This window comes from Pinus tabuliformis, chromosome 8 (genome assembly GCF_031772625.1).
Source record: "Pinus tabuliformis cultivar Carrire ecotype Pingquan chromosome 8, CPIR1, whole genome shotgun sequence".
Taxonomy (NCBI): domain Eukaryota; kingdom Viridiplantae; phylum Streptophyta; class Pinopsida; order Pinales; family Pinaceae; genus Pinus; species Pinus tabuliformis.
The window spans coordinates 100,854,513-100,881,848 of record NC_142294.1 but is presented as its reverse complement, the minus strand read 5'-3'; the positions used below and the strand labels follow the sequence as shown (position 1 = coordinate 100,881,848).

The 27,336-nt window shown below is 36.8% G+C and overlaps 1 protein-coding gene across 1 annotated transcript in view; it reads left to right on the top strand.

Moving 5' to 3' along the window:
* LOC149234320 (putative potassium transporter 17) overlaps nt 1-26,107 on the top strand; it is a 49,549-nt gene extending 23,442 nt beyond the window's left edge. Inside the window, exons 3-8 of the mRNA XM_089371799.1 lie at nt 22,352-22,588; nt 22,720-22,770; nt 22,929-23,189; nt 23,271-23,323; nt 24,446-24,815; nt 24,906-26,107. Of these exons, the coding sequence (XP_089227925.1) occupies nt 22,352-22,588; nt 22,720-22,770; nt 22,929-23,189; nt 23,271-23,323; nt 24,446-24,815; nt 24,906-25,807 (1,874 nt within the window). The 3' untranslated portion in view covers nt 25,808-26,107. The remainder of the gene's footprint in view (nt 1-22,351; nt 22,589-22,719; nt 22,771-22,928; nt 23,190-23,270; nt 23,324-24,445; nt 24,816-24,905) is intronic.
* Nucleotides 26,108-27,336: the final 1,229 nt, after the last annotated feature.

Sequence of the window (27,336 nt, the reverse complement as noted above, 5' to 3'; positions counted from 1 at the left end):
GGTTCTTGTGGCAGCTTCGGCTCCTGCCTTCCTCTTCTCTGTGACAGCTAGATCTATCTCCGTTTTTTGGACTCTTTGTTTTTCTCATCACCTTCAAGAGGATCCTAGTGACCCTAGTCATGTTGCTCCTCTTCTTCTAACTTATGCTCATACTTATCCTTTCCACTAGCTTCCTTGTGTTGCATTGTGTCCTCCTCTGTCGGACTATCCTCTACTTGTGTCTCTAGCACATTCATCCATTTCACGGGCCACTGTTGTATCTGAGCTAGGAGATCATCTTCTATCACTAAATATGGCAAGGTATGCCATTTCTTCATTGTGCACCTACGAGCCTGTATGTAAATTATATGGAAGTCAACCCTAAACTTCGCTACATTGTTATCTTTTTGGTATAGGGTCAGTGAAAGGTGAGGGTGTTGGTTCACCAACATGTGTAAGTCCATATGGTATAAACAAAAAACATTTCGTTCTCCTGTTCTCGCATTAGTTTAGTGGTATATTGTTATGAAACCAGCTCACAAAAGGATATAAAAGAGAGATAAATGCCTTAGAATTCAGCCTCTTCGAGGGGGCAACCTCCTTTACATTACACAAATGAACAATTCCTCGATGATTTAAATGACAAAACCTCCTTTCTATATATAGGAGTCTAAGGAGTCACAATATAACCCAGCCGACCTAACAATAATAATATAAAGCCACAAAAATAACAATACAGGGGTTTTATGGGGCACAATAATAACAATATGGGGACAATAGGGGCACAACAATATTAATAAGGGATACAACTACAATAGTAATGGGGTAATCACTAGTATTATAGGGACCCAACATGCCCCTCTCCTTCAAAAAAGTGTTGTCCTCAACGCTTGAGTAGTTCTGGATGCTTCTGTATAAAATTCTCATCCTCCCATGTGGAATCTTCAGCGGATAAGTTCTTCCACTTGATAATATACTCTGAAATTGATTGATTTCGTAACTGTTGAGTTCTTGTTTCTGTGACTGCTTCTAGTTCCAATATAATTTTTCCTTCCTCGTCAAGTTCTAGCAATATTGTTTGAACTGGGAGCTTGTTGCCTATAACCTTCTTTAAACTTGAAACATGGAAAACTGGGTGCAATCGAGAAGCTGCAGGAAGCTCCAATTTGTATGCCATAGTACCAATCTTTTGCAACACCTTGTACGAACCATAATAATTTGGTGATAATTTATTATCCTTCTTAGCTTGCTTGAGGGACATTTGCTTATATGGTTGTAGCCGTAGGAATACCCAATCACCTACATCAAAACTTCTTTCACTGCGATGTTGATCTGCCTGTTGTTTCATTCTATTCTGTGCCAACACGAGGTTATCCTTTAAGAGTTGGAGGACTTGTTGTTGATGTTCGATGTGATGTTCCACTGCTTGAACCTTAGAATTTTCTCTTATATATGATGTGATGGATGGTGGCTGATATCCATAAAGTGCCATAAATGGGGTCATTTTTGTTGTTGTATGGAAGGAAGTGTTATACCACCATTCAGCCAAAGGCAACCATTTGACCCATTGTGTTTGTTTATCAGATACAAAGCAACGAAGATATCCTTCCAAACATTTGTTTACTATCTCAGTTTGCCCATCAGATTGAGGATGATAAGATGAGCTATGAGCTAACTGAGTACAAAGACAAGAAAGTAATTCTGTCCAAAAATTTCCAATGAAAATGGGATCTCTGTCACTTACAATAATCTTTGGGTTTCCATGTAGCTTTTGAATTGTTTCCATAAATGCAGTAGAAACTATACTGGCTTTAAATGGATGTGATAATGCACAAAAGTGTGCATACTTGGTAAGTCTGTCAACTACCACCATGATGACACTCTTTCCCCCAGACTTGGGTAAACCTATGATAAAATCCATTGAAACCTCCTCCCAACATTGGCTTGGAATGGATAAAGGTTGTAATAGACCCGATGTCTTAATTGTTTCAACTTTATTTTGTGGCAAACCAAACATTCTGCCACAAACTTTTGAATATCTGATTTAAGGCCCTCCCAAAAAAATTCCTTCTTAACCCTGTGGTAAGTTTTTAAAGATCCTGAGTGCCCTCCTAAGGGAGAAGTGTGCAATTCCATAAGAATCTTTTGTTTTAGCTGGGAATTCTTACAGAGGTATAAGCGATCTTTGTACCATAATGAATCATTTTTCCAGCTAAATGTATCAGACGTACTAGAGTCTTGTTGTAACTTTCGAATAAGTGCCCACACTTCTTCATCGTTCTTCCATTCCTCCCTTGCTTCGTTTATCTAATCTGGTTGGATAATAGAAATGGCGCACAACAATGCTTCCACATCCTCATCCTTTCTTGAGAGTGCATCTGCCACCACATTTTGCTTCCCTTTTTTGTAGATGATTTCAAAGTCATAACCCAACATCTTTGTGACCCACTTTTGTTGCTCTTTAGAGGATAATCTTTGTTCTAAAAAGTATTTAAGGCTATCATGATCCGTTTTTACCTTGAAGTGTCTTCCCATTAGGTAGGGTCGCCATTTCTTAAGTGCATGGAGTATTGCCAACATTTCCTTCTCATAAATAGCTTTTTGTAAAAACTTTCCCTTGATTGGACAACTTTCAAAAGCAATGGGTCTTTCATCTTGCATTAAAACAGCACAAATTCCATTTCCTGAAGCATCACATTCCACAATAAAGGTTTTTGTGAAGTCTGGTGTAGCTAAGACCAGTGCTTGGCACATTGCCTCTTTAAGATGCTTGAAGGCCTTTGTTGCTTCTGGAGTCCATGAAAATGCATCTTTCTTCAATAATGTTGTTAGAGGTGTTGCTATTCTCCCATAATTCTTAACAAACTTGCGATAATACCCTGTCAACCCGAGAAATCCTCGCAGATGCTTTATGGATGTGGGGATTTTCCATTCCTTAATGGCTTTAATTTTGCTAGGGTCTACCTTAACTCCTTCATGAGATACAATATGACCCACATATTCCACCTCTTGTACTCCAAAGAAACATTTGGATCTTTTTGCATATAATTGTTTCTCCTCCAATAGTTGTAGCACCCTGTCAACATGTTCAACATGATCCTTCCAAGACTTACTGTAGATTAGTATATCATCAAAAAATACTAACACAAATTTTCTAAGGAATGGTTTGAAAATGGAATTCATCAAACCTTGAAATGTTGAAGGTGCATTGGTAAGGCCAAAAGGCATGACCAAAAATTCATAATGACCCTCATGAGTTCTAAATGTTGTTTTTGAAATGTCTTCAATCTTCATTCTGATTTGATGATATCCTGAACGAAGATCCAACTTGGTGAAGTAAATTGATCCATGCAATTCATCAATGACAGGAATGGGAAACTTATCTTTAATAGTGAGCTTTTTGAGCTCCCTATAATCCGGACACATGCGCCATGATCCATCCTTCTTGTGCACCAATAATACTGGAGCAGAGAAAGAACTTTGACTTGGTTGAATTATACCAGCCTCTAGAATTTCTGCAACCATATGTTCAATTTCACTCTTTTGGGCATAGGGATATCTGTACGGCCTGATGTTTGGAGGAACACTTCCTGGAATCAGATGAATAGCATGATCATGATCACGAATAGATGGGAGACCTTTGGGAGTCTCAAATACCTTGGAATGATTGTCCAAGACTTTTTGGAGATCTGGAGAAATAGATGATTCCAATGTGGAAACATCTAGCGAACATAATTGTGCAATTACACCTCTTTGTTCCTTTTTTAGAAGCTTTGTCATACTGTTAGAGCTGATTATCTTTCCCGATTTCCCTGCAATACCCCTTAATTCAACTTCCTTTCCTTCCACAGAAAATTTCATGAAAAGTTCTTGAAAATTAAAAGCTATTGTACCCAAGGATTGTAGCCATTGGAATCCTAGTACAACATCAGCACCTCCCATTGGAATGGAAAGCATTGGGCTAGTCAATACATATTCTCCCATGGATAGCTTGATATTATGGCACTTTCCAGAGCAATTTATTGTTCCTCCATTTGCAACCATCACTTGACACTTTGGTGCTGGATATAAGAAGCAATTCAATTCTTTTGCTACCTTACAATGAATAAAATTGTGGGTGCTTCCAGAATCAATCAACACTATTACCTTTTTCTTCTTGATTTGTCCTTCTATCTTGATGGTTTGAGGAGTGGTAATTCCTGCCAATGCATTACAAGATATGGTCGGATTCATTTCTTCTTTATCTAGGCTTTGTTCTTGGACTATACCCTCTTCTTTTTTCCTCTCTTGCTCCTTTTCTTCTTCCTCTTCACAATCTATGTAGAATAATTTCTTCTCAGCACACTTATGACCTTTAGTGTATTTGCTATCACAACTGTAACAAAGCCCTTTTGCTCTTTTTTCTTCCAATTGTTGTGGTGTCAACCTTATAGGTTGTGGAAGACTAGGGGCAAAAACACTTCCATCTTTATAGTTGTGAGTGGTATGCTTCCTGGTTGCCATAATTTTGCTTTCCATTTTTCTTGCTAATCTGAATGCCTTCTCTAATGAATCAGGTTCCCAAAGGCAAACATCATGTTGGATATTATCCTTTAAAGTCCCTATGAAAACATCAATCCTATGCTCCTCTGGAATTTTTTTTACCCTTATGTTCAATTTTTGGAACTCCTCAATGTGCTCCATTATTGAACCCTTTTGTTTGAGACTTATCAATTGGCTAAAAAAAGTGTTGCTTTTTGTATCCTCATAATGTTCTGTCAATTCTTTCGGAAAAATTGCCCAAGTGATAATTTGTTTACGAGAGCAAAGCCATTGATACCATACAAACTGATTTGGTTCCAAATATAAAGTTTCAATACGTACCTTTTGTGTGTTTTGCACATTATTGAGATCGAAAAATTGCTCCATCTGTAATATCCATGTTGCGGGATCCTTGCCATCAAACTTCCTCATATCGATTTTTGGAATATGGTGGGTCTTCGATCCAACATTAGAGTCTATGGGATCATGATTAACATTTCTTTTGTTCTCATCATGAGTTTCCTTTACTACCCTTTCATTAGTGACCATTTCTTGTAGCAACTTATTCGTATTTATCTTCAATTCTTCCATCTTATCATCCATGCCATCAATTTTAGCGTCCATGCCATTCATCTTAGCTTCCATGCCATCCATCTAGCTTCTACGCCTTTCTTTAAACAATCCATCTTAGCTTCTACACCTTTCTTTAAACCATCCATCTTAGCTTCTACATCTTTCCTTAAACCATCCATCTTAGATTCTGTTGCTTTTTGTGCAAGTGACACTCGTTGCACTTGGTCTCGTAATTTTGATATATCATGTTGCATTTCTTCCTCTTCTTCATGAGTCATGCTAGAACTTTTAGGTTTCTTACTAGGTGTTTTCATTTTCTTTCCTTGGAGCATTAATTACCAATTCAAACTAATTTTTCAAACCAAGCTTATGCAAAAATTTAAAAAAAACTACACACCTTTTTTCACTTTGTAGAAGCTTGATATTGAATCTGATGTATCTCCGCAATTTCAGATCATCCAGTTCTAAAAATTGGAACTTGTAGTAGCCCTCTATGTCCTCCTTCCAATGCCACCAGTCTGATCCAAATTGGATTCTCCAAGGAAGAGTTATGCACAATCTCCCAAGATGACCTGATTATAGACTAGTTCAGTAGAGTGAACTTGTACAATGTGCCACGAGTTACTATTTCGACCTTTGGCTCTAAAAAATATATATAAGAAACTACAGTCCATCCTATTTCTGTACCTTCTTACGAAATTTCAATCCGATGCTCAGAGAGAAAGTTATGATGATTTTCCCCAGGTCACCTGTTTGGAATGTAATTCAGGAGTCTACAAAAAGACCAACTTCCTCAGATCATATATCCACAAATATAGTGTGAAAAGCTCTAAAATTTGGACCCAAGATTCAGCACGATTTCTTCTCAAATGGGTTTTTTTGTTAGCTTCTGAAACATTGCAGAAAAAAAGTTATAGCGAAAATTCCAAGATGACCTGTTTGGAGCAATGAAACCTTAGAATCCAAAGCTCTGATACCAAATGTTATGAAACCAGCTCAGAAAAAGATATAAAAGAGAGATAAAAGCCTTAGAATTCAGCCTCTTCGAGGGGGAAACCTCCTTTACATTACACAAATGAACAATTCTTCGATTATTCAAATGACAAAACCTCCTTTCTATATATAGTAGTCTAAGGAGTCACAATATAACCCAGCCGACCTAACAACAATAATATAAAGCCACAAAAATAACAATACAGGGATTCTATGGGGCACAGTAATAACAATATGGGGACAATAGGGGCACAACAATATTAATAAGGGATACAACTACAATAGTAATGGGGTAATCACTAATATTATAGGGACCCAACATATACCACAGTGAGGCATACCACACAACTTCACAAATATCTAAAGGTACCGATAGGAACTGAGAATCTTCCGACTCTCTCCATGCAAGCATAGAAATTATCAAAATTAACCATGCGTAATGAAATGCAGTATCAAGCCTCGCAGCAATCTTCCAGAAACTCTTCGCATAGATATGCAGCCCAGTTGTACTAAACTCCATTAGTGCACTGCGCAGCTAATGAAACCACCGATTCAAGGACTTCATTAGCCCGTCACTTCCTCGTGATTTTTCCAGCCAGCAAACTTCCTAGTCACTATTCGAGTTGACATCATAAACTCACTTTCCTTTTGTCAATCCGAACTTTTTCTTCATGTTTTAGACTCTTGCTCTATCCTGATATTTCTTGACAAATTCTTCTACAGGATTCCGCCCTTGATACGGAAATCTTGTGATTCTCCATATCAGCATTAGGTCGATAGGGATCCTCTTCCCCATCCATAGGCATTCATCATGCACCAACACGAGCAATTGCCTTACACAAGTTGTGCTCCCTGTAATTCTTCCAAAGTGCGGCACATTAAACATGTTCATCAACCCCGACCACGCCAATCTAGCAACCCATTATGTGGTTCTAACCTTGCCACACCACTCTCAAGGTAGTGTACTTGTTTTAAATATTTGTCTGGTGCAAACTGCGGATATTTATTCCTATCATTAAAATCATAGTCCATGAACTTTAGTTGTGGAATCTTCCCAAGGGTTTCTCTAGTAAATGACACTGACTCCGACAATAAAGTTGTGCAGGTGCCATACTTCACATCCTTCAACTCTTTTACTAGTTTTGCATTCAGTTTTATCGGTGGAATATACGATGGGAGAGGTGATGGAAAATTTGTGCCATATGTTTCCATTTCCACTTGCTCTGCTTCTTCCTCACTATCTCTCACATGTTCAGGTTGTTCAATAGGTCTCTTCTCCTGTTTGTTCTTCGTTCTCTGTTCTTTGGTCATTTTCTTTCGCGGGGATCTTCGTTGCGTGCATGATGATGTTGTTGCGGGTGATGTTGTTGTGGGAATATCAGATGATGCTGCTTTAGATGTTGCTTCCATGACTCTGGCTAAGCCCTTCTCGTTAAATATACGAATAAATTCTTTAGTCGACAGGATATTCATGTGACAATCTCTGCAACTTCTTTGCAATGGAAATATTTGAATTATCAATTCAACAAAGTGTCAAATTTGGGCGGGACGCAAATTTATATAACAAATCTAAATTTCTCACCCTGTCATTAGCTCAGATTGTGTTCATTCATTGCATATCTATCGCCAGATTAGGTCAATATTTCCTCATAAATGCAGCTTTCTGCGTATTTTAATGGCAACTTTCCTTTTTAACGGTCATATTTTTCTGGCGAAATTTGACACATCCCAAATTGTAGCGAGCAACCTCTCTTATGTTGAGGCTCCTATGAACTTCAACATAATCCAGATTGTAGCGAAGTAACTTCCTACGTCGAACCTCTCTCTACAGTGTAGTTTATAGTCCAGTCCCTATTTTCAACTGCAGGTGGCACTAAGAATTTTCTCCTTTCTTCTTCAGAGCAAAGCTATAGGGGTAGGGTTTTCCCTGTACAGCTTCAATCTACTGCCATTTACTCTTCCTTGAATCAATTCTCCATTTAACTTTGCTAATTGAACTGCGCCTCCATCAGTAATATGCTTGATAATGTATGGGCCCAACCAATGCATCTTGAATTTTCTTGGAAAATTTACAAACTTACTTTCATAAAGAAGAACAAGATCTCCTACCTGGAACTTCTTCTGCTTAATATGTCTTTCATACTAGGCCTTTTCTCTTGTTTTCTATACCTGCTGATGAAATCCTGCTATAAATATATCTTCCTCCAAAGCAAGAAACTGCGACATTCTTTCCTCCATTATATCAGGGTCTGCCATATCTGTAAAAGCTGCAATTCTCAAGCTAGGCATGAAGTACTCCATAGGCATCACAACTTATTTCCCATAAAATAACCTAAAGGGTCTTTGACCTATCAACTTTTTACATGTGGTCCTATAAGCCCATAAAACTATTGGAATTCTAAGGTCCCGATCATCTTTATTCACATTGCATACCTTAGCAAGTGCATTCTCGAAAATCTTATTAAATGCTTCTACTATTCCATTAGCCTGAGGGTGATAAGGGGTACTTTTCTGATGATAAACTTGGAACTCTTCAGTCAATGCTTCAATAGTCTTATTTTGGAAGTGTGAACCTTGGTCACTCATAAAAATATTCGAGCATCCAAATCTAGACAATATATACTCAAAAATAACCTTTGAAGTAGTCTTTGTGCTGCAGTCCCTTACTGGTTGTGCCTCAGCCCATATTTTCAAGTAATCAGTAGTTGTAATTATGTACCTCGCACCAGTCCTTTTTCCAAGTGGGTTGATGGGTGCAACGAAATCAATGGCCCACTTATCAAAGGCCTGCAATGTAACTTGTGGTACCAATGGCATTTCATCTCTTCATCACATCTTTATGTAGTGTAGGCCACCACAATCCTACTCTCAAAATCTTATGTGCAGTAGCTTTTCCTACATAGTGTCCACCAGTTGCACCCCCATGAGCCTGTGCTAAAATCATTTGTCTTTCATGTTCAGGAACATATCTATGCAGTATCTCATCTGGTCCCATATTATATAAGTGTCCTGCTATTAATGAAAAGTCAACTTCCTTAACCAATAATTCTTTCTTTTGTTGTGTAGTATACTCTGAAGGAGCCATTCATGTGGTCAAAAATTGAATGATATATGTGAAATGGTCATCTACAATTCTAATTGCAAATAACTACGCATCACAGAGATTATCCTCTATATTGGTTGGTTCTTCCCCTGTTTCTATTCTTGACAGATGGTCAGGTCCTGCATTCAGTCTCCTTGGTTTAATAATGACCTAAAATTCATATTCCTGGAATAACAGTAACCATATGCAAATATTTCCTCCTAGGACAAGTTTATTAACCAAATACTTCAATGCAGAATGATCTGTAAGCATTTTAAAGAGTGATCCCAACAAATAGTGTCTAAACTTCTGCAATGCGTATACCATGGCAAGTCCTTCCCTTTCTATAGTGGTGTAATTCTTTTCTACTTTAGACAACTTTCTACTTTCAAAAGCTATAGGATGATCATTCTCTCCCGCACCAGGTTGTGCTAGTACCACTCCCAAAGTTATACAAGAGGTAGCCACATGGACATGGAATTCCTTATTCCAATCAGGGAACACTAGTGTAGGTGCAGCTACCATTTTTTCCTTCAATATGCTGAGGCTCTTCTGACATTCTTCATTCCACTAAAAAGTTACATCCTTTTTCAATAACTTCTCCATAGACGCAGTGATCTAAGCATACCCCTTGATGAACTTCCTATAATGCCCAACATGTCCCAACGTAGTGCAAAGTTTTCTTACTATCTTAGGTGGAGGAAAGTTCACAATGATAGAAATCTTAGTAGGGTCCACCATTAGTCCTTTCTTACAAACAATATGCTGAAAGGTACACAAAATATGCACTTCTTTAGGTTCAAAGAGATATGATATTGTCTACATGTGTCGAGCATAATTCTTAAACTTCCAACATGTTTTCTCAACAATCCAAATATTGTCTAATCATCAAAATATACCTCTAAACACTTATGATTGTATTCCTTAAAAGTTGTGACCACCACCCTAGAAAATATAGCAGGGGCATTTTTCAATCCAAAAGGCATTACTATGTATTGATATCAGCCCCATTATGTAGCAAATTTGCTCTTATGTTGATCTTTAGGTGCAATCCTAATCTGATGATAACCTAAGAATCCATCTGTAAATGAGTAAGCTTCCTAACCTCCTACATTGTGTATCACTTCATCTGTGAAAGGTGTAGGGATGGGATCATGTAAACATGCATCATTCAACTTTCTCATATCAACACAGATCCTAATTTCTCCTTAATTCTTCTTCTCTTGCACCACCATATGACTCACCTATTCTGGTTCTTCTATTGGTTCAATAATTCTTGTTGATATCATCTTATCAAGCTCTACCTTCACTTTTTCCTTATACTTCGGGTTTAACCTGTAAGGTCTTTTCTTGAATGGATATACATCAGGCTTAAGGGTAATCTTCATGACTCCTATATCTCCTATTATACCCTTCATCTCTGAAAACTTGGTGGGAAATTGTTCTTGATATTCATGAAGTAACTTTGTAACTTTACTGACTGTCTCCTCATCCCAGTAGTCTCATATTGTTACAAATTTCGGTTCCTTCTCTGATCCTACATTTACCTTCTTGGTCTTCATTGGCTTCATTATGTCTGGTATCTCTAGCTCAGGTCAAATAACTTCGCAGTATCCTTCTGACTCTACTATGTCGATGTTGCAAGGGTATTCTTCTTCATTTGCAGTAAGGTTATAGCACTCTAGTACATTTTCTATCTATGAATCCCAATCAAGTCGTTTCCAAGTCAGTGAGGTTACATTCTCAAATATCCTCTTCTTGACTGTCTGAAGGGCCAAATCTATGTATGGAAAATCATCCTCAAAGTTGAATGTTAATATGAAGCCATCAACCATGTCTTCCTAGTTCACGGTACCATGTCAAAGCTCTGTTTCTAGGTACCAATTCTTAGGGATTGTTTCTAATGTATGAATGAATCCATGTACCCATTCTTGTTGTGGAATATCCTTCCATGTTGGAGTGCATAACTAGATATTCTTCCTAGTATTAGTTTCACTATCATATTTTATCTCTCTCTTTGTATCTATCTGTCCAAACCTTATCCACATCAGTCTTCAACATTCCTACCAACCTCTGATTTTCTTCTTGTGTGCATTCCACCATCTAGCAGGGGTAGTTTTCAGGGCTATATCCAAGGATGGTAACCTTTGATTTTATAGAACTTCTTCTTCATAATCATTAAGAAAATTATTTACATCACTTAAGCCATCATAAGAAGGCAGGTTACATACCTCATATATCATACATCGAACTGATTTAGTAATTCTTGCAAAGTGCCTTGTGGATACTTCATGCATCCTATTATGTCATTTCTTCAACTCTTCTTCTAAGTCTGAAGTGCAAGAACTATCACACTCCCAACTCAACTTGCCTTCTATAGTAGGGTTAAGACAATCATGTTCCTTTGTTGTCATTTGATAGATATTGTCTATGTCATCTACGTAGTATTCTTCTTTGACTGGTTTTGTATATCTTACTCCTTGCAAGAACTATCACACTCCCAACTCAACTTTCCTTCTGTAGTAGGGTTAACACAATCATGTTCCTCTGTTGTCATTTGATAGATATTGTCTATGTCATCTATGCAATATTCTTCTTTGACTGGTTTTGTATATCTTACTCCTTCTGATGGATCCATGGGAATAATTACTCTCATTTTGTTTCATTCAAATATTATCTATCTCTTCCTCAAATTAATTATCTCCATATTGTCAAATGCCCAGTGAATTCCAAATAGTGCAAGATAAGTGTTACTATCATCAACGATCTCTTTTACTTCAAAATCAGCAATAGTGTGACCTCCTTTAATATCCACTGTGACACATGGTAGTCTTCCTACGGGGGAGATATTTTGTTGATTTTCCATACTTAACCGAATAGGTGACCACTTTAGCTTCGGCTTACCCATTAATTCCCATGTCTTCTTCATCAAGCCATTAGCATCGGAATTTTATCCATCGCATATACTCCTATTTGCACACTAAGCCTCATCTCTCTTTTGGTTCTCTTCTGTCGATGCAAATTATTGATTGTGCACATCTCACGTTGTGATGTTTCTTTGGATGCATAGGAATCTATCAACTCCTGAAGCCCTTCTACAACCTTTTGATCTCTTAACAATTTCATACAAGTCTGCATAAAAGACTTCAAAATACCTACTTGATTTTTTGAATCATGATCTTGTGTCAGATCTCGATCCTGTGTTGGAGCAGATAACAAGTTGTAGTTACTTTTCTGATTGGGCTTTGGCTATGCACTAGACGTCGAAGCTCCAACATCCATAAAACTTCTTTTTACTTCCATAAATACTTCTTTTTATTTCTGAATATCAAAAATAGGAACTTTCTCAGCAATCTTTCTGACCCATGCACTTTCAAATTCTTTCTTTTCATCCACTTTATCACTATCAGTCACAGTTCCACTTATAATGACAATAGTAATTCGAGGTTCGTTAGTCCTCCTTTCAGCAGTCATCATTTTAATATTCTATGTCAATTGTTGATTCCTTTTTTCTTGCATCTTCGCCATAAGTATAGGACATTCTTCAATTACATGGTCAAAGGATTTATAGTACTTACATGTCGTTGTGGGGTTCTGACAGTCTCTCGCAAAATGACCTGGTTGGCTGCAGTTATAGAAAATGATCTGTCCACGTCCTCGACCAGCTCCACCACCTTGACCACCGCACTATTAATTATTCTCATGTCCATGCTCTTCTGCTTTCATTCTATAAGTGTCAGCACCGCGCTCCATCATTAGTTCGTAAGCCTGACAATTATTCTCATCATGTCCTACTAATTTACAGAATTTTCAATATAGATTTCTTGGAGTCTATACATATTTTTGTAACAAGTAACAATCTTCTGAATTATGTTGGCCTCTAGTCTTACATATTTCGCACCTCAAGTTGGATCCTGTATTCAAGGGATTCAGTGAGCCACTAACCATGTAATTTTTGAAGATAGGGCACTGTTTTTTAGAATGGCCCTCTGTTTTGCACTTCGTACACCATACTTCTTCTCTAACTTATTTTCTTTTCTTGATGTCATGTATCTGTAGGGTTAGGTTCGATCGCTGAATTTGAATCTATTTCATGCCTGCATTAGTATCTCCTATAAGCGAAGCTTCCAATTTCATCGCAATCTGTAGAACTTCGACTTAACTTTCTATCTTTTGTTGCGTTAATGGAAATCTGATATGTGGTAGTAGCGCAGCTATAAACCATTGTTGATATTGCTGTAGAGCTATGTTGAAGCTTACTTGATCCAATAACACCTTAAATATCTGATCAAACTCCCAAATAGACTCAGTAGTTCTCTATTTGATCTCTTTCAACTCGTGATGCACTATGACTCAGACTTCAATTTCTTAAACTCTCTTATCAATGTTTTTTTAATATCTGCAAATGTTATGTTCTAATTATTTGAATACTTCATAAACCATGTTAATGCTCTATCTCGGAATGTTGTAACGAGCTACGCTTTTTACATTCTCATCGTTAATCTACTCCATTGTCCATACAGCTTTGCATAAAAACCAAAATTGTTTCGGATCCTCCAATCCATTTCCTTTGAAAACATGTAGCTTAATATCATTAGTCATAATTCTTCTTGGAGGGGGAGGGGAAGGGGGAGGTGGATAATTAAGGGGCGGGGGATGTGGGGTAGGAGGGGTAGAGGGAGGGGGAGGGGGAGAGCTAAAAACACCCTCGTTATTACTGGATTCTGGTTTCTGCAAACTCTCAAGCTGGAAGAGTGAACACTGCGAAGCTATTTGGGGATTATCAGGGTGGATTTATTCTCATTCACTTTCATATTCACTCAAAAGAGAACTATAATAAATCTCTATAAAGGTCTTTGGATCTTGTCCATGAGATATCTTTCTGGTGTCTACTTTATATATCTTTTCACTTCATGTTGTTCCAATCTCTTGCTCATATTTATTCTCTCTTCTTCCAAACATAAGTAAACTAGCAATCTGATTGCATCTGTAAAACTCCTTTTTCACACAGAAGCATCTTAATCTAGAGTTTGAGAGATTTTAAATACTTACCTCGCAGTCCTTTGAATAATTGTCATTCTAATTCGTTGTAGGACACAGTTAAGTCTACAGTGAACTCAATAATGAATCCTCCCAAGATGCTATCAATCCATAAATCGGAAGCCCTTGAAATCCTATTGTCAGTGCTCTTGATTCGTTGTATCAGTCAGGAGTCCACACCACAGGTTCTTCACCTTTAAAACAGTTCTTCCTTTCGGTCAACCTTGATATCCACTTGTACAGCTCGATAGGAAATGAAGAAAATAAAATCTCTTATTGATCTGTAAGAATATACTTTTGTAACCAAGCTTCGGATGTCAGACGAGGGTTTCTGTTTTCTTGATCCGCAAATTCTCGCTCTTTTAGTTCTTTCCAACCTTGAATTTCCTTCTTCGAAGGGTGCCACATCCACATATCCCTCAGACATATCTCGGTCCCAACAAAACCCTCAATCACTAGCCCTTTCAACAACGACCTGCAAGAAGATCACAGTCTCACCCCAAGTGACTATGGGAGGATGCAAAACCAAGTTTCTACAATCTTGAAGGATTAGGGGATGTGGTATTATTATGTTTTCTTATTCCTATCATTCATAAATCACTTTGCTGCATTGGATTAAATAGTTAAACATGCCATATAAACCCATAAACCATCACTGTGCTGAAATAAATTGCAACTGTAATAACTGCTACTCTACAACAGTTAATAAGCAAATATACGCATGAAACACCAATTTATCGTGGTTCACCCTAGTGTAGGGCTACGTCTAAGAGAACTGTTTCTAATATAATGAATATTTAAACAACAAACAATTCTTGGCCTACGCATTAAGTCGCAGGTTGTTTGCGCACTCAGCTACAGAGTTTTTCCTTCTCTTCCAAAGTATAGATCACAATAATACAACCATAACACTAATCTGGATCCAAAGATAAATGATTCTCTTCCTATTATTTCACCCTATATATACTATTATATCAAATGGTTACATCATCAAAATACTATGGTCCAAATACCATGGACTCCCTAAAACAAGCAACTATGGTCCCAAAACCATTGATCCCCTTACAAAAATCATGTGCTTTTACAAAAAGGAGGTGATTTGACCCACTCCAAAGCCCTTGCACCATGTGGTATATTCCAAGTGCTCCACTGCGTGGTCCACTTTACACTCCGTTACTCCGCTGCACGGTCCACTTTGCACTCTGTTGTGCACTCCACTGCACACTTTGCCCCACAAAATGTGGAGTGTTTGCCAAAATCTAGGCCAAGTTGGGTTGCACCCAATAAGAGGGTGGATGGTTAGAATTTGATTATGAGAAGATGGAAGAAGTGTATGAAGGAGGCTCTGGAGGAAAATCTAGATCAAGATCTCAAGAAAGGTGGAAAAGAAATGTGCAAATATGACTAATGTGAGTGTTAGACTGCAATTTTCCTTGCAACCCTATTTCTTTTTCCTTGTTGGTTCCATATATAGAAGGCTAAAAGATTTCTAACCATCCAAAACTCATTTCCAAACCTTTGGCATTCTGCTACCTCCATGGATACAACTTGGCATTTTATGTTCTCCAAGGTATTTGTATCGTAAAGTTCTAGATGTTCGCCCAGCACAGGATCTGTAAACGAATGACGCCACCCTCGCCCTCTGTCACCACAGCGAGTGTGCCCCCTTTCTCTTACCATGGTGTCTATTTGGAGGGTAGAGAAGCTTGTCGAGGGAGTAGGGGGAACAATTCTTATGGAAGTTGGGTAAAATCTATTACAAGATAAAGAGGTATGGTGAGAGGCACTAATGGAGACAAGGTGGCTAATAGAGGAGAATTCAGCAGAGTCTATGAAATAACAGAGGAGGACAAAGTATAAAGACTCAACGACATCACATGAGGAGATGAACCAAGATGTGAGGCCACCATATGGAGATAGATGTCATGCCAGGAGTTGGTGAATTGAATTGGGCCCGTTCATCCAGGGAGCACCTAGATCTAGGTGATGTAGGAGATTGTTTTATTTTCTCTTTACCTTTTCATTTTTCTAAAAATATGCAAACTAAGATATGGACAGCCATGAAATGAATCACTTTCCAATTCCTTATATAATTATTTATATCCTAGCTTCACTAATGAGAATATAACATTAATTTATTTTTCATATATATATATATATATATATATATATATATATATTAGAATTTTATTGCACTTCCTATTATTCACAAGAATCAAGGAAAGGTATCTTATTACATGTTGGCCTCTACAAGTGAAAATATGAGAATCTCTCCATCTGACTCCCAGAGGCTAGGGTTTCCCTAGCCATCGTCAAACCATGTGCTTGCAGGTGTAGTTGATCCAATATGTCTGAATTGAATGGTGTCAACACTATCATGTGGTTGTAGTTATCGTCATCCTTCTTATGACAATTCAACACAACTAGAAGTTTTGGGAAGCTGAGCCAAGCCTTGTATGTTTAACCTATGTGGTGACTTGTGTAATTCTAGATGTATTGATTGCAGGGGAGTTTATTTCCATCACATTGAAGTGTAGATTGAATGCAAATTGTGCACAAATATGATCTTTCTGCTGATAGAATTTTCTTTCTTGTCAAAACTTGTCGTGAGAGTTTCTAGGTTGTTTTGTTGGTTGTGTGCTTCATCTAGGTATAATGAACACCCTAAATAAATTCATGAATAAATCAGAATCAAATCCATCTTTGGATATGGGGTTTATCTCCTCAGCGAAAGAGAATGTGGTGTTCCTAAAGGAAAACAGGTTACTAGGACAGTTTATTGGTCTGTGGCCAAGTTTTGAGGTTGTTAAACGTTGGGTTTTTGACAAATGGGCAAATCATGAACCCAAAAACATTATCTATTGCGGAAATGGATATTATTGATTTCTCTTTGCAAATCAGGAAGATAGAGACTAGATCTACAAATCGGGTCCCTATTTCATGGGCACCAAAGGTTTGTTTCTCTCTAGTTGGTATCTTGAATTTAATCCATTGATGGAAATCCCATATGCACTTGTGGGGATCAAATTACCTTTTTCCCCTCTTCTTTGCTAGGGTGAAGGAATTTATAAGGCCATAGGAGATAAGTTGGGAAAATATATTACCTATGATATGGAACACTATAATTATTATTCGTGCCCCCAAACTTGTGTTGAAATGGCTTTCACCAAAGGCCTCCTGTAGAATTCCTTGTAGATTCAAACTGCATATTGTAATATTATAAAATAAATGACCTTAATCTACTCTACTCATTATCAGAAACAATAAATAATCAATGAAATCACGAAGCATAAAAGAGAAAGAATCCGATCACACATAACACAATAATTTTCTATGGAAAGCCACAGCTAAAAACCCCTGCTATCTATATATTTCATTAATAAGAAAATATGAGAAGATTACAATGCTTTTCTCAAGCCCAAGAAACCTCTACACTATCTCAATCTATCTCACTGCTTCATAAACCAACTCCAACCAATACTTAGCCAAATTTGCTTCCTGCCAAGCTCCTATTTCCTTTCTCAGTTTCCTAGGGAATTAACCCATATTTAATTGGGAAATTCCTCATCCATAATTGTGCAATCCATCATAGGCCTTCCTCTGATTGCATGCACCACCTGTACAATTCGGATGATTATACAACTGATAGTACATTGTCCCTGAACTCCAATCTCAACTGGGTCTTTCTCTGATCTGACATGCATGAATTAATTATGAGTGAATCTTCAGTTTATTGGTTGATCAATGTTGGTTACACCACACTATTGTAGGTTACACCCCACTACTAGATCTCCCACTAATTCCTCCATTAGTTGGAACTAGTTTAACTGAATTAAATAATTACAACTCAAAGGAACTCAACCTGGGCCCCTAAAATTTAGGAACCACTCTACATGACTCCAGATGGACTCTGAACTCGAATTAACTGAGTCAACTAAGTCAAATTAACTTATTTAACTTGTGTTAACTAATTCAACTAAGTCAAATTAACTTATTTAACTAATACAAGTTTCTATGAGAAATACAATTGCAATTTAATTCAAGGACAAAATTAAATTAGGATTTTCTTGTTTCATTTTTTCAACACTCCCTCTCAACAATAAAGGGATTATCTGCTACCCCAATGCTGCCTCTGTGAAATTTTTTACATGCAACTCTTGTCACTGTTGTTTTTGCTACCTCAACATCTGCAGCCAAAAAGCATCCAAAATAAATTGAATCAACTGTGTCTGCACCTGTCTACTAGGAAAACTATGATGTTGCTAACTCTGCTACTAAGCCTCCTTCTCTATTGTCAACACTGCTTTGCACTCCTCAGTATCTGACTGACATTGATCCTCCTGCTACTAAATATTGTGGGCTCTCGTAGCAAGGTAATGATCCAAGAGACAAAAACAAACACCTCAATGGATCCTGCCAAAATTTTTGCATTCTTGGGACTATTGCTTCACATCGCCCCACCTCTCTACATGTGCTCCCTATGCCCACTTGGCTCAAAATTTCCCCCTACTAGACATCTCTACTTGAGTGGATGTCTCCACTCGGTCTCCTCTCTGGTTCTCCAATTGTGGTTGCGCCACAACTTGTTAAGGTTACTTCTGAGGCTACTTCTAAGGCTGCATGTTGAGAAGTAATTCATACTCTCTCTCAACCACCAAGTCTCTAACCTTTTCCTTGCTCCTCAAGGCTTTACATGCATCTTGTACCTCAAGTGCGTACATGTTCTTGACTTGCACACTGATTTTTTTCACCTATCCCATGGCGATGTGTCTAAGGAAAACCTTTCCCTTGCTAAAAATCACATCGTAACCATGGTCTTCCAATACCACGACGAAAACAAGATTCTTCTTTAGTCCTGGAACATATATCACATCTGTGAGTCTGAGAAGGGAGCTAGACTCCCTCTGAAAAGTAACAGTATCGATGCATGCAATGAGAGTGAAATCAAATTTGAATTGTGAAGCTAGAGCTTCACCTACTGCTACTACTACAAGCTCTATCTTGCTTGCTTTCTTCTATGGCCATTTCATGGCATAATGCCCAAACTTGTGACAACAAAAACACTTGATGTTTGACAAGTCTTTTTTCTTTCCACCCTCCTCGCCTTGGGGCTTCTTTCCCTTGGATTTCTTTGCTTTGCTAGCTAATGAAAAGTCCTCTTCCACTTCTTTGGATGAGGTCCCATCTCTGGTGTTCCATTGAATCTCTTCTTGCACCAAGTTGGACCACAACCACTCCCACTCTGGTAGCTTCTCCCTCCCATTAACTGAGTCCTGGTAGTTGTGTCAGCTCTTGGGAAGTCCTAGAAGTGCTAGGCTCACCATATCGTCTTCAACAACTATAACACCGACACTTCCAATCTCATCCTGACATTGGGTGAACTTGGTCAAGTACTTCGGTATTGTGTCGCCCTTCTCCATCTTGATCTTTCTGAGCTTGTCCTTCAGTGCCAGCTTCATGTGGTCACTGTTGTTTTGAAACAGGTATGTCAAGGCCTTCCACATTACAAATGGAGTTTCCTTACCGTGGAGGTTTGAGACAATATGATCTCGAACTCCTTCTAAGATAATCCTTCTCGCCTTTTCCACACACTTTCTCCACTCTGCCAGATCCTGAGCATCAATTGGCTTAGGAATATCTTTGTCTATGAATTCCTTAAGCCCGTTGTCTTCCAACACTGCCTCCATCCTATCCTTCCAAGAAATATAGTTTGAACTACCCTCAAGGGCATATTCGAGTCTCAATATGTAGAACGACATCCTATTGGCTCTGAAGTATGATACTGCAAATTCGATTTCTCCTACAAAAGAAAAACTCATATTCTCCTCTTCTATAATGATTTCAACTCTGATACCATGTAGAAATTCCTTGTAGATTCAAACTGCAGATTGTAATATGCTAAAATAATTGACTTGAATCTACTCTACTCATTAGCAAAAACAATAAACAATCGATGAAATCATGAAGCATAAAAGAGAAAGAATTCAATCAAACATAACAAAATAATTTCTAGGGAAAGCCACAGCTAAAAACCCTTGCTATCTGTAGATTGCATTAATCAAAAAATATGAAAAGATTACAATGCTTTGCTCAAGCCCGAGCAACCTCTACATTATCCCAATCTATCTCACTGCTTCATAAACCAGCTCAACCAAATCTATTGCCTACCAAGGTCCTATTTTCTTGCGCAGTTTCCTAGGGAATTAGCCTATATTTAATTGGGAGATTCCTCATCCATAACTGTGCAATCCATCATAGGCCTTCCTCTGATTGCATGCACCACTTGTACAATTCAGATAATTATACAACTGATTATCCCTGAACTCCAATCTCAATCGGGTCTTTCTCTGATTTGACATGCATGAGTCAATTATGAGTGAATATTCAGTTTACTGGTTGATAAGTGTTGGTTACACCCCACTACTGGATCTCCCACTAATTCCTTTATCAGTTGGAACTAGTTTAACTGAATTTCACTCAGTTAAACTAAATTAGATAATTACAACTCAAAAGAACTCAATCTGGGCCCCTAAAATTTAGGAACTACTCTACATGACTCTAATAGACTCTCAACTCGAATTAACTGAGTCAACTAAGTCAAATAAGTCAATTAATTATTACAAGTTGCTATGAGAGTTAGAATTACAATTTAATTCCTAATTTAATTCAATGATAAAATTAAATTAGGATTTTCTTGTTGAATTTTTTCAACACCTCACTCAGGCGATTTGGCTCAATTTAGATGGGTGATCTCGTCTGAGATCTAGATTATGAATAGGTCCTTTTCAAATGTAATTTGTGCTACGATTATGGACACTTTGCAAAAAGTTGTCCAAAAGCTTCAACTTCTCAAAGCTCCCCAACTCCATCACCTCCTCTAGAGCAAGGAGAAAACATGCAAGGATTTACTCTCATTAAAAGGAAACATAAGAAACATGGAAGTAAAAAACAACATACATGTAAGGCCAAACCTAAGCATCAACCCCTTTCCAAAAAATAGCTTTGAAGTCCTGAATGCTTCTGAAGAAGAAAGTGAGAAACTTGAGGCCCAAGTGGATCAGCTAAATAACCCTATTCCAAAGGTCCCTCCTAATTTGAATGACAAAGAAGATCCAGATCAAGCCCCTCCAACAACAATGGGAAATCTTTCCAAAAAGGTCTTTGTACTAAATGATGAAAAAGCTATTTCAGATGTGCTTAAAAAGCAGCGTTCCTACCCACTGGTGACAAGAAGTAAGAAAGTTCACAGAAAAAAAAACTTTGGTCTTAACTTCCACGGGCCAAGCAATGGGCCATCCTCCAATGATTTATAGAAATGTATTGTTTCTGCATTTTTCTCTGTAAACAATTTGTTAGAATTTATTCTCCCTCTTTTGAAACAATAGGAATAAAAACCAAAAGACTTAGTATTGGAACTTTTCTCTCCATGTTCTTATTGGGAGAAGGTTGGTCTCTTAGTTTTTTTTTAAAGTGTCATTAGTCGAAGAAGAATATATTGTTCACTTCCCGCCATGCAGGGGCAGATTTTGATACAAATCATACTCATTTTTATTTTAAAAATAAAATAAAATAAAATAAAAAACCCAGAAAAAGTCAACATAGTCAATATAATAAGTGAAAAGGTGACTAGCAATGGAGCATCATGTCACAATGAGATAGGCATTGGAATACACTCAATTGATATTATATATTTAATTGATTGTAAGAATCAAATTTATTTCAGTAATAAAAATATAAAGTTAATTTATTTTTTATGTTGTTATGGTAATATATTTAATTGATTGTAAAAAAAATTGTATTATTTATGTTGTTGCTCTTAAATATCCATGACAAGTAAGAAAAACCCATCAAAACCCTGTTTGAGTGGTTAAATCTATGAATTATAAGCAAGAATTTCCAGGGTCAAGTCATTGAATGATACAACTAGAGAAATCATCCACCAATATCGTCAAAAACTTGGAACTTGTTAGATAAGGCTGTTCAGCGAACTTAGTGTTGTTTCCGTTTACATCTATATGTTATAATTCATTCTGCAGTTTGGGCTAATCTGACTCTGCTTATTTGAGCTTCAGCCCTATTTTATTTTTCTCACTGTCATTTATATGAAATTTGTAAATAGCGTGTTTTAGTCTCTAGTTTATAACAATTGTTTGTGCAAAGCAGGTGGAACATTTGCTCTGTATTCATTGCTTTGCCGGCACGCCAATGTTGGCCAAGAGTTTGGAAGGCATTGGGAATCGGACGCAGAATTTTCTCATTTCAGAAAAAGGAATCATCCACATTCCAATATCGTGCAGTTTTTTGAAAGAAGCATAATTGCAAAAAGGGTTTTACTTTTTGTTGCAATGCTGGGCACATGTATGTTAATTGGAGATGGCATACTGACTCCTGCTATATCAGGTGAGTTTAGATGCATATGATGACCCTGCATCCTCTCATTATTCAAATGAGATCATAAAAATATTTATGCAATTTTCTGAGTTTTTTCTCAATGTTTCTATATTGTGGCATGTCTTTTTTGTGATAAGCAGTGCTCTCAGCAGTGCAGGGGCTAAGAAATGCTTGTCCTTCTATCAGTCAAAGTAAGTTACACATATAAAACTCAGTTTTATTGTATTTGTTAGTTTTTCATTGGAGTTCTTAGGATATTCAATTCCTATGTCTGTTTGCTTTCCAACTGAATTGTTAAGATGTGCTGAAACTGAGAAAAATGCTATCTTATGGGATTAAACTTGTGCAGATGCAATTGTAGCCCTGTCATCCGTCACTCTAATCACGTTGTTTATTGTACAAAGATTTGGTACTTCAAGGGTAAGCTTCCTTTTTTCTCCAATCATGTTGGCCTGGGTAATATCAACTCCGTTGGTAGGAGTTTACAACGTCATCATTCACTATCAAGGCATTTTCAAGGCTTTTTCTCCATACTACATTTTCATTTTTTTCTCAAGAAATGGGAAGCAAGGCTGGTTGATGCTCGGTGGGGCTGTTTTGTGCATAACAGGTATGTACTTTGGCAGCTGTTGGAGGCTTAATGTTTCCGGTAGCTTGCTTAAAAATCTTGACGCTTGTATGGTGCATGCAGGTGCAGAAGCCATGTTTGCAGATCTTGGACATTTTAACAAGTCTTCTATTCAGGTTGACTGTTTAATTTTTATTTTAGAATTCAAATCTGAAGTGAAGATAGATGTCTAAAAGCCCAGAAAGCTGAGTGGAATCCCAATGATGAGGTTTCTGGATACACCAAAATGTTTTTGCATTAGTAAATTTCCAAATCATTATCATTACCTTTCGAGTGATGTCAAGATCGTTCCCAGAGTATTAATCCACATATGGATTCCCAATAAGGTGTGTGTAAAAATCCAACATCTATCTGACCATAGGCTCTGTTCTGACCTCGTGGGGGAAATGCATCTGGTGCAGTAGCCAATTCGGTTGCTGTAAACACCACAGGCTCTTACCACAGAATCCATAGCGAAGCATTCAATCAGGGCAATTTGCAAAGCTTAAAAACGAGACAGGGCGGCCTTAAATGTAGGTAGTACTTCAATATTTTGAAAAGTTTCAATGAGGAAACTTGTTATGTTAAGGTTTTAGGGCAACACTTATTTAGGGCTAATCTTTCTGGTGCGCAAGGTTTAACCTCAAACAACCTTCATTTCTTATAAATTTTTAGATTGAAATCCAGGGAAAAATCTCAGTGCTTCCAAAATAGGAGTGAACTCTGCTCTGAGGTTTTTGAGGAGTCATCGAATCATTAACAAAATTCTTCCTACTGCTTAAAGCTGATTAACAAGAAGTCGGTGTTTTTATTGATTGATTATTTTTTATATCATTTAGATTCAATCAGAATTAAGCAAAACCCTTAGGTATCTTTCACCATCTACAAATTTGAACCCTAATAAAATATGTCATAAAATTTTACAGAATTCATATCTGAAAAAAAAAGCCTTTAATCACAAAATTAACTCTAGACTTTGGCTCCGGATCTATAAAAGCTATACCTGTAATATTTAGCTAAATTCAAGCTCAGTTCATGAAATATGAGACAATTTGAGTACAAGTTCCTTCATTTTCCATACGCTACCCTTTGATTTCTTTATTATCCATAGGCTACGCTTTCATTCAGTACAGTTTTTTAGGGTTTGACAATATTTATTTTCTGAGTTTAAGCTTCTATGATATAGATAGCTTTAAATTGATTCTTCCCAATCCTATTTTCTGAGTATAACACACCTTTTCTTTTTATGTTCTTGACAGATAGCCTTCTTATGCGCTGTATATCCTTCCCTGATTCTCACCTATGGCGGACAAACAGCATATCTTATCAAAAACCCTTATGATCATGCTGATGGATTTTACAAATTCGTACCAAATGCTGTGTACTGGCCCATGTTTGTCGTTTCCACGCTCGCAGCTATTGTTGCAAGTCAAGCATTAATATCAGCTTCCTTTTCTGTGATCAAGCAATCTGTGGCTCTGGATTATTTTCCCCGTGTCAAGCTGATTCACACATCACAATATAAAGAAGGCCAAATTTACTGTCCTGAAATCAACTACATTCTCATGTCTCTTTGTTTGGCAGTAATTCTTGGCTTTCGGAGTGGAAATCAAATTGGGAATGCCTTCGGTATTGCTCGCTTCTCTTATCTATTCTATATGTTCAAAGTGGGTAGAAAGGGTTATAAAAATAATAAATTATTAATTCTTCTTTATCCAGGGGTTGTGGTGATTATGGTGATGCTGATTACAACTGTCTTATTGGCACTGGTTATGATCGTTGTTTGGCGAACTCCTTTACCAGCTGTGCTTCTGTTCTTCACTTGCTTTTCTATCATGGAAGGCATATATGTTTCTTCTGTGCTCATTAAAGTTCCACATGGAGGTTGGCTTCCTTTTGCAGTTTCTATTGTACTTGCTGTTATAATGTTTAGTTGGAATCATGGAAGACAGAAGAAAATTCAGTATGAAGTGACCCACAACATAGACTCCGGCAGCCTGGCTACTCTTCTCTCTGACAATGGAATTCAACGGGTGCCAGGATTGTGTTTCTTCTATACCCATATCATTCATGGTGTTCCTCCTATCGTTGGTCATTATGTGAAAAATGTAGGTTCCTTGCATGAGGTAATTATATTAACAACTATCAGGTATGTCCCTGTTGAAACTGTATTACCACATGAAAGGTTTCATGTAGAAGGATTGGGATATAAAGGAGTTTACAGGTGCATTGCTCGGTATGGATACAGTGATTCCTTCAATATTGAGGGTGATGAATTTGTGGATCAAGTTATTCATAGCCTGGACATGTCTATCAAGTTCAGTGCAGTTGAGCAAACAGATAAATCTATCAACCTCTCAAATTTGCCTTTGGAAGACTTCATATCATCTTTACCATCTGTTCAACAGAATATAAGTGAACTAGCAAATGCAAAAAGAGGTGGGGTAGTTCATGTTCTCGGAAGAGCAAGGTTCCAGATGGGAAGAAGCATTGGATGGTTCGATAGGATTTTGTTGGGAAGCATATATCAATTTTTACAAATAAACTGCAGAACTTCTATGGCTGTTTTGAAAGTACCACCAAGAAGTTATTTGGAGATTGGTATGATTTACGAAATTTGACAAGGACAACACGTGTACGAGCAAACACTAGATATCTTTCCAAGTTTCATGGACTCTCTGTTCATCTCAAAATGTGCCTCCGATGCAACTTCATTAGTACGTCTGTTGCTGTTTGCATCTACTCCAAGATGATATATGTTTACTACTCTGGAAGGTCATATTTCATACTGGTATGATTGAACAAACTTCACTGACATAACATGAAGGTAGAGTGCATAAATGTGCTACAAAACTTGTTTAAATAAGTTCTGACTCTATTTTTAACAAAGATTATTTTATATGCGGAAAATACAGAATTTCTTTGCCTATATTATTAGTAGAAATTCATGAGATGGTTAAGATTGAATTCAAAATATATATGATATGGCCCTTTTTTTTCTTAATTTTTCATAAACATTATGTTTCATGGCATATGCTTATGTATGGTTGGCATATGCTTATGTATGGTTGTATGGATGGAGGTTAAGTGAGAAAGTAATTATTTTGTTTTGTTTAGCAGCATTACTACTAAGCTTTTACAGGTATCAAATTTGATGGAAACTTTTTATGAAATGTAAATTTTGGAAAAAGATTTACACCCTAAGAAATTTAATTTCTTTAAATGCTTATTAAATTTGTGAGTAAAATGAATGTATATAGGGAGAAAGAAACAAACACACACTTACTTGAAAAATGAACAAATAAAATGTAAAATAAAAGCCTACTTGAAATGTTTTATATAGAGAGACACACTCTTTTTTAACAATATATAATATTTACATAATTCACATTTGAAATATTTTATCTACAGGTCATATAAATATTTTATTTATTAACTACATTGTTCATATTAAAATGTTTTATTATTATTATTTTATATTTTTAAATATATGTCAATATTACTCAATCTATTATATTGAAATAGCCTTATTGTATCTATTTTACATTTTGAAGGTTTTCTAGTCAAATTTGTCCTTGTTGGAATCACAATTTTAATTTGTAAACGGAGAATGCTACTGCCTCCAGAGTTTTTTAGAGTGCTAGATCCATTTATGGATTCAAAAACCAATTTTAAATAATAAATCAATACGATCTCACCAAAAATATTTGCAAAATTTAGATTAAAAAAACTCCAAAATATAGAATAGTTAAACACCACCATATTGATTTTTTTCATAATTATTAATTTTCTAAATGCCACATATTAATTTATAACAAGAATTAAACGAATTGTACATCTCCCTCTTATTATTTTTATTAGGAAGTAATTGAATTTTTATTTTAATAACTTCTTATGTTTAGATATATATGTAAATGAATTGTCCATCTCCCTCTTATTCTATTTATTAGGAAGTAATTGAATTTTTATTTTAATAACTTCTTCTGTTTAGATATATATATAAATGCCGAGTTGAGGGAACGGGTGTTAAAGAATGACAACAATCAATATTAACAATGTAACTATATGAGTAAATTTAGTTTTACAGTTCAGTGAATTTTGTAACTATAGGAAGTTACGTAATGAAATTGTCCATATTAAAATGGTGATT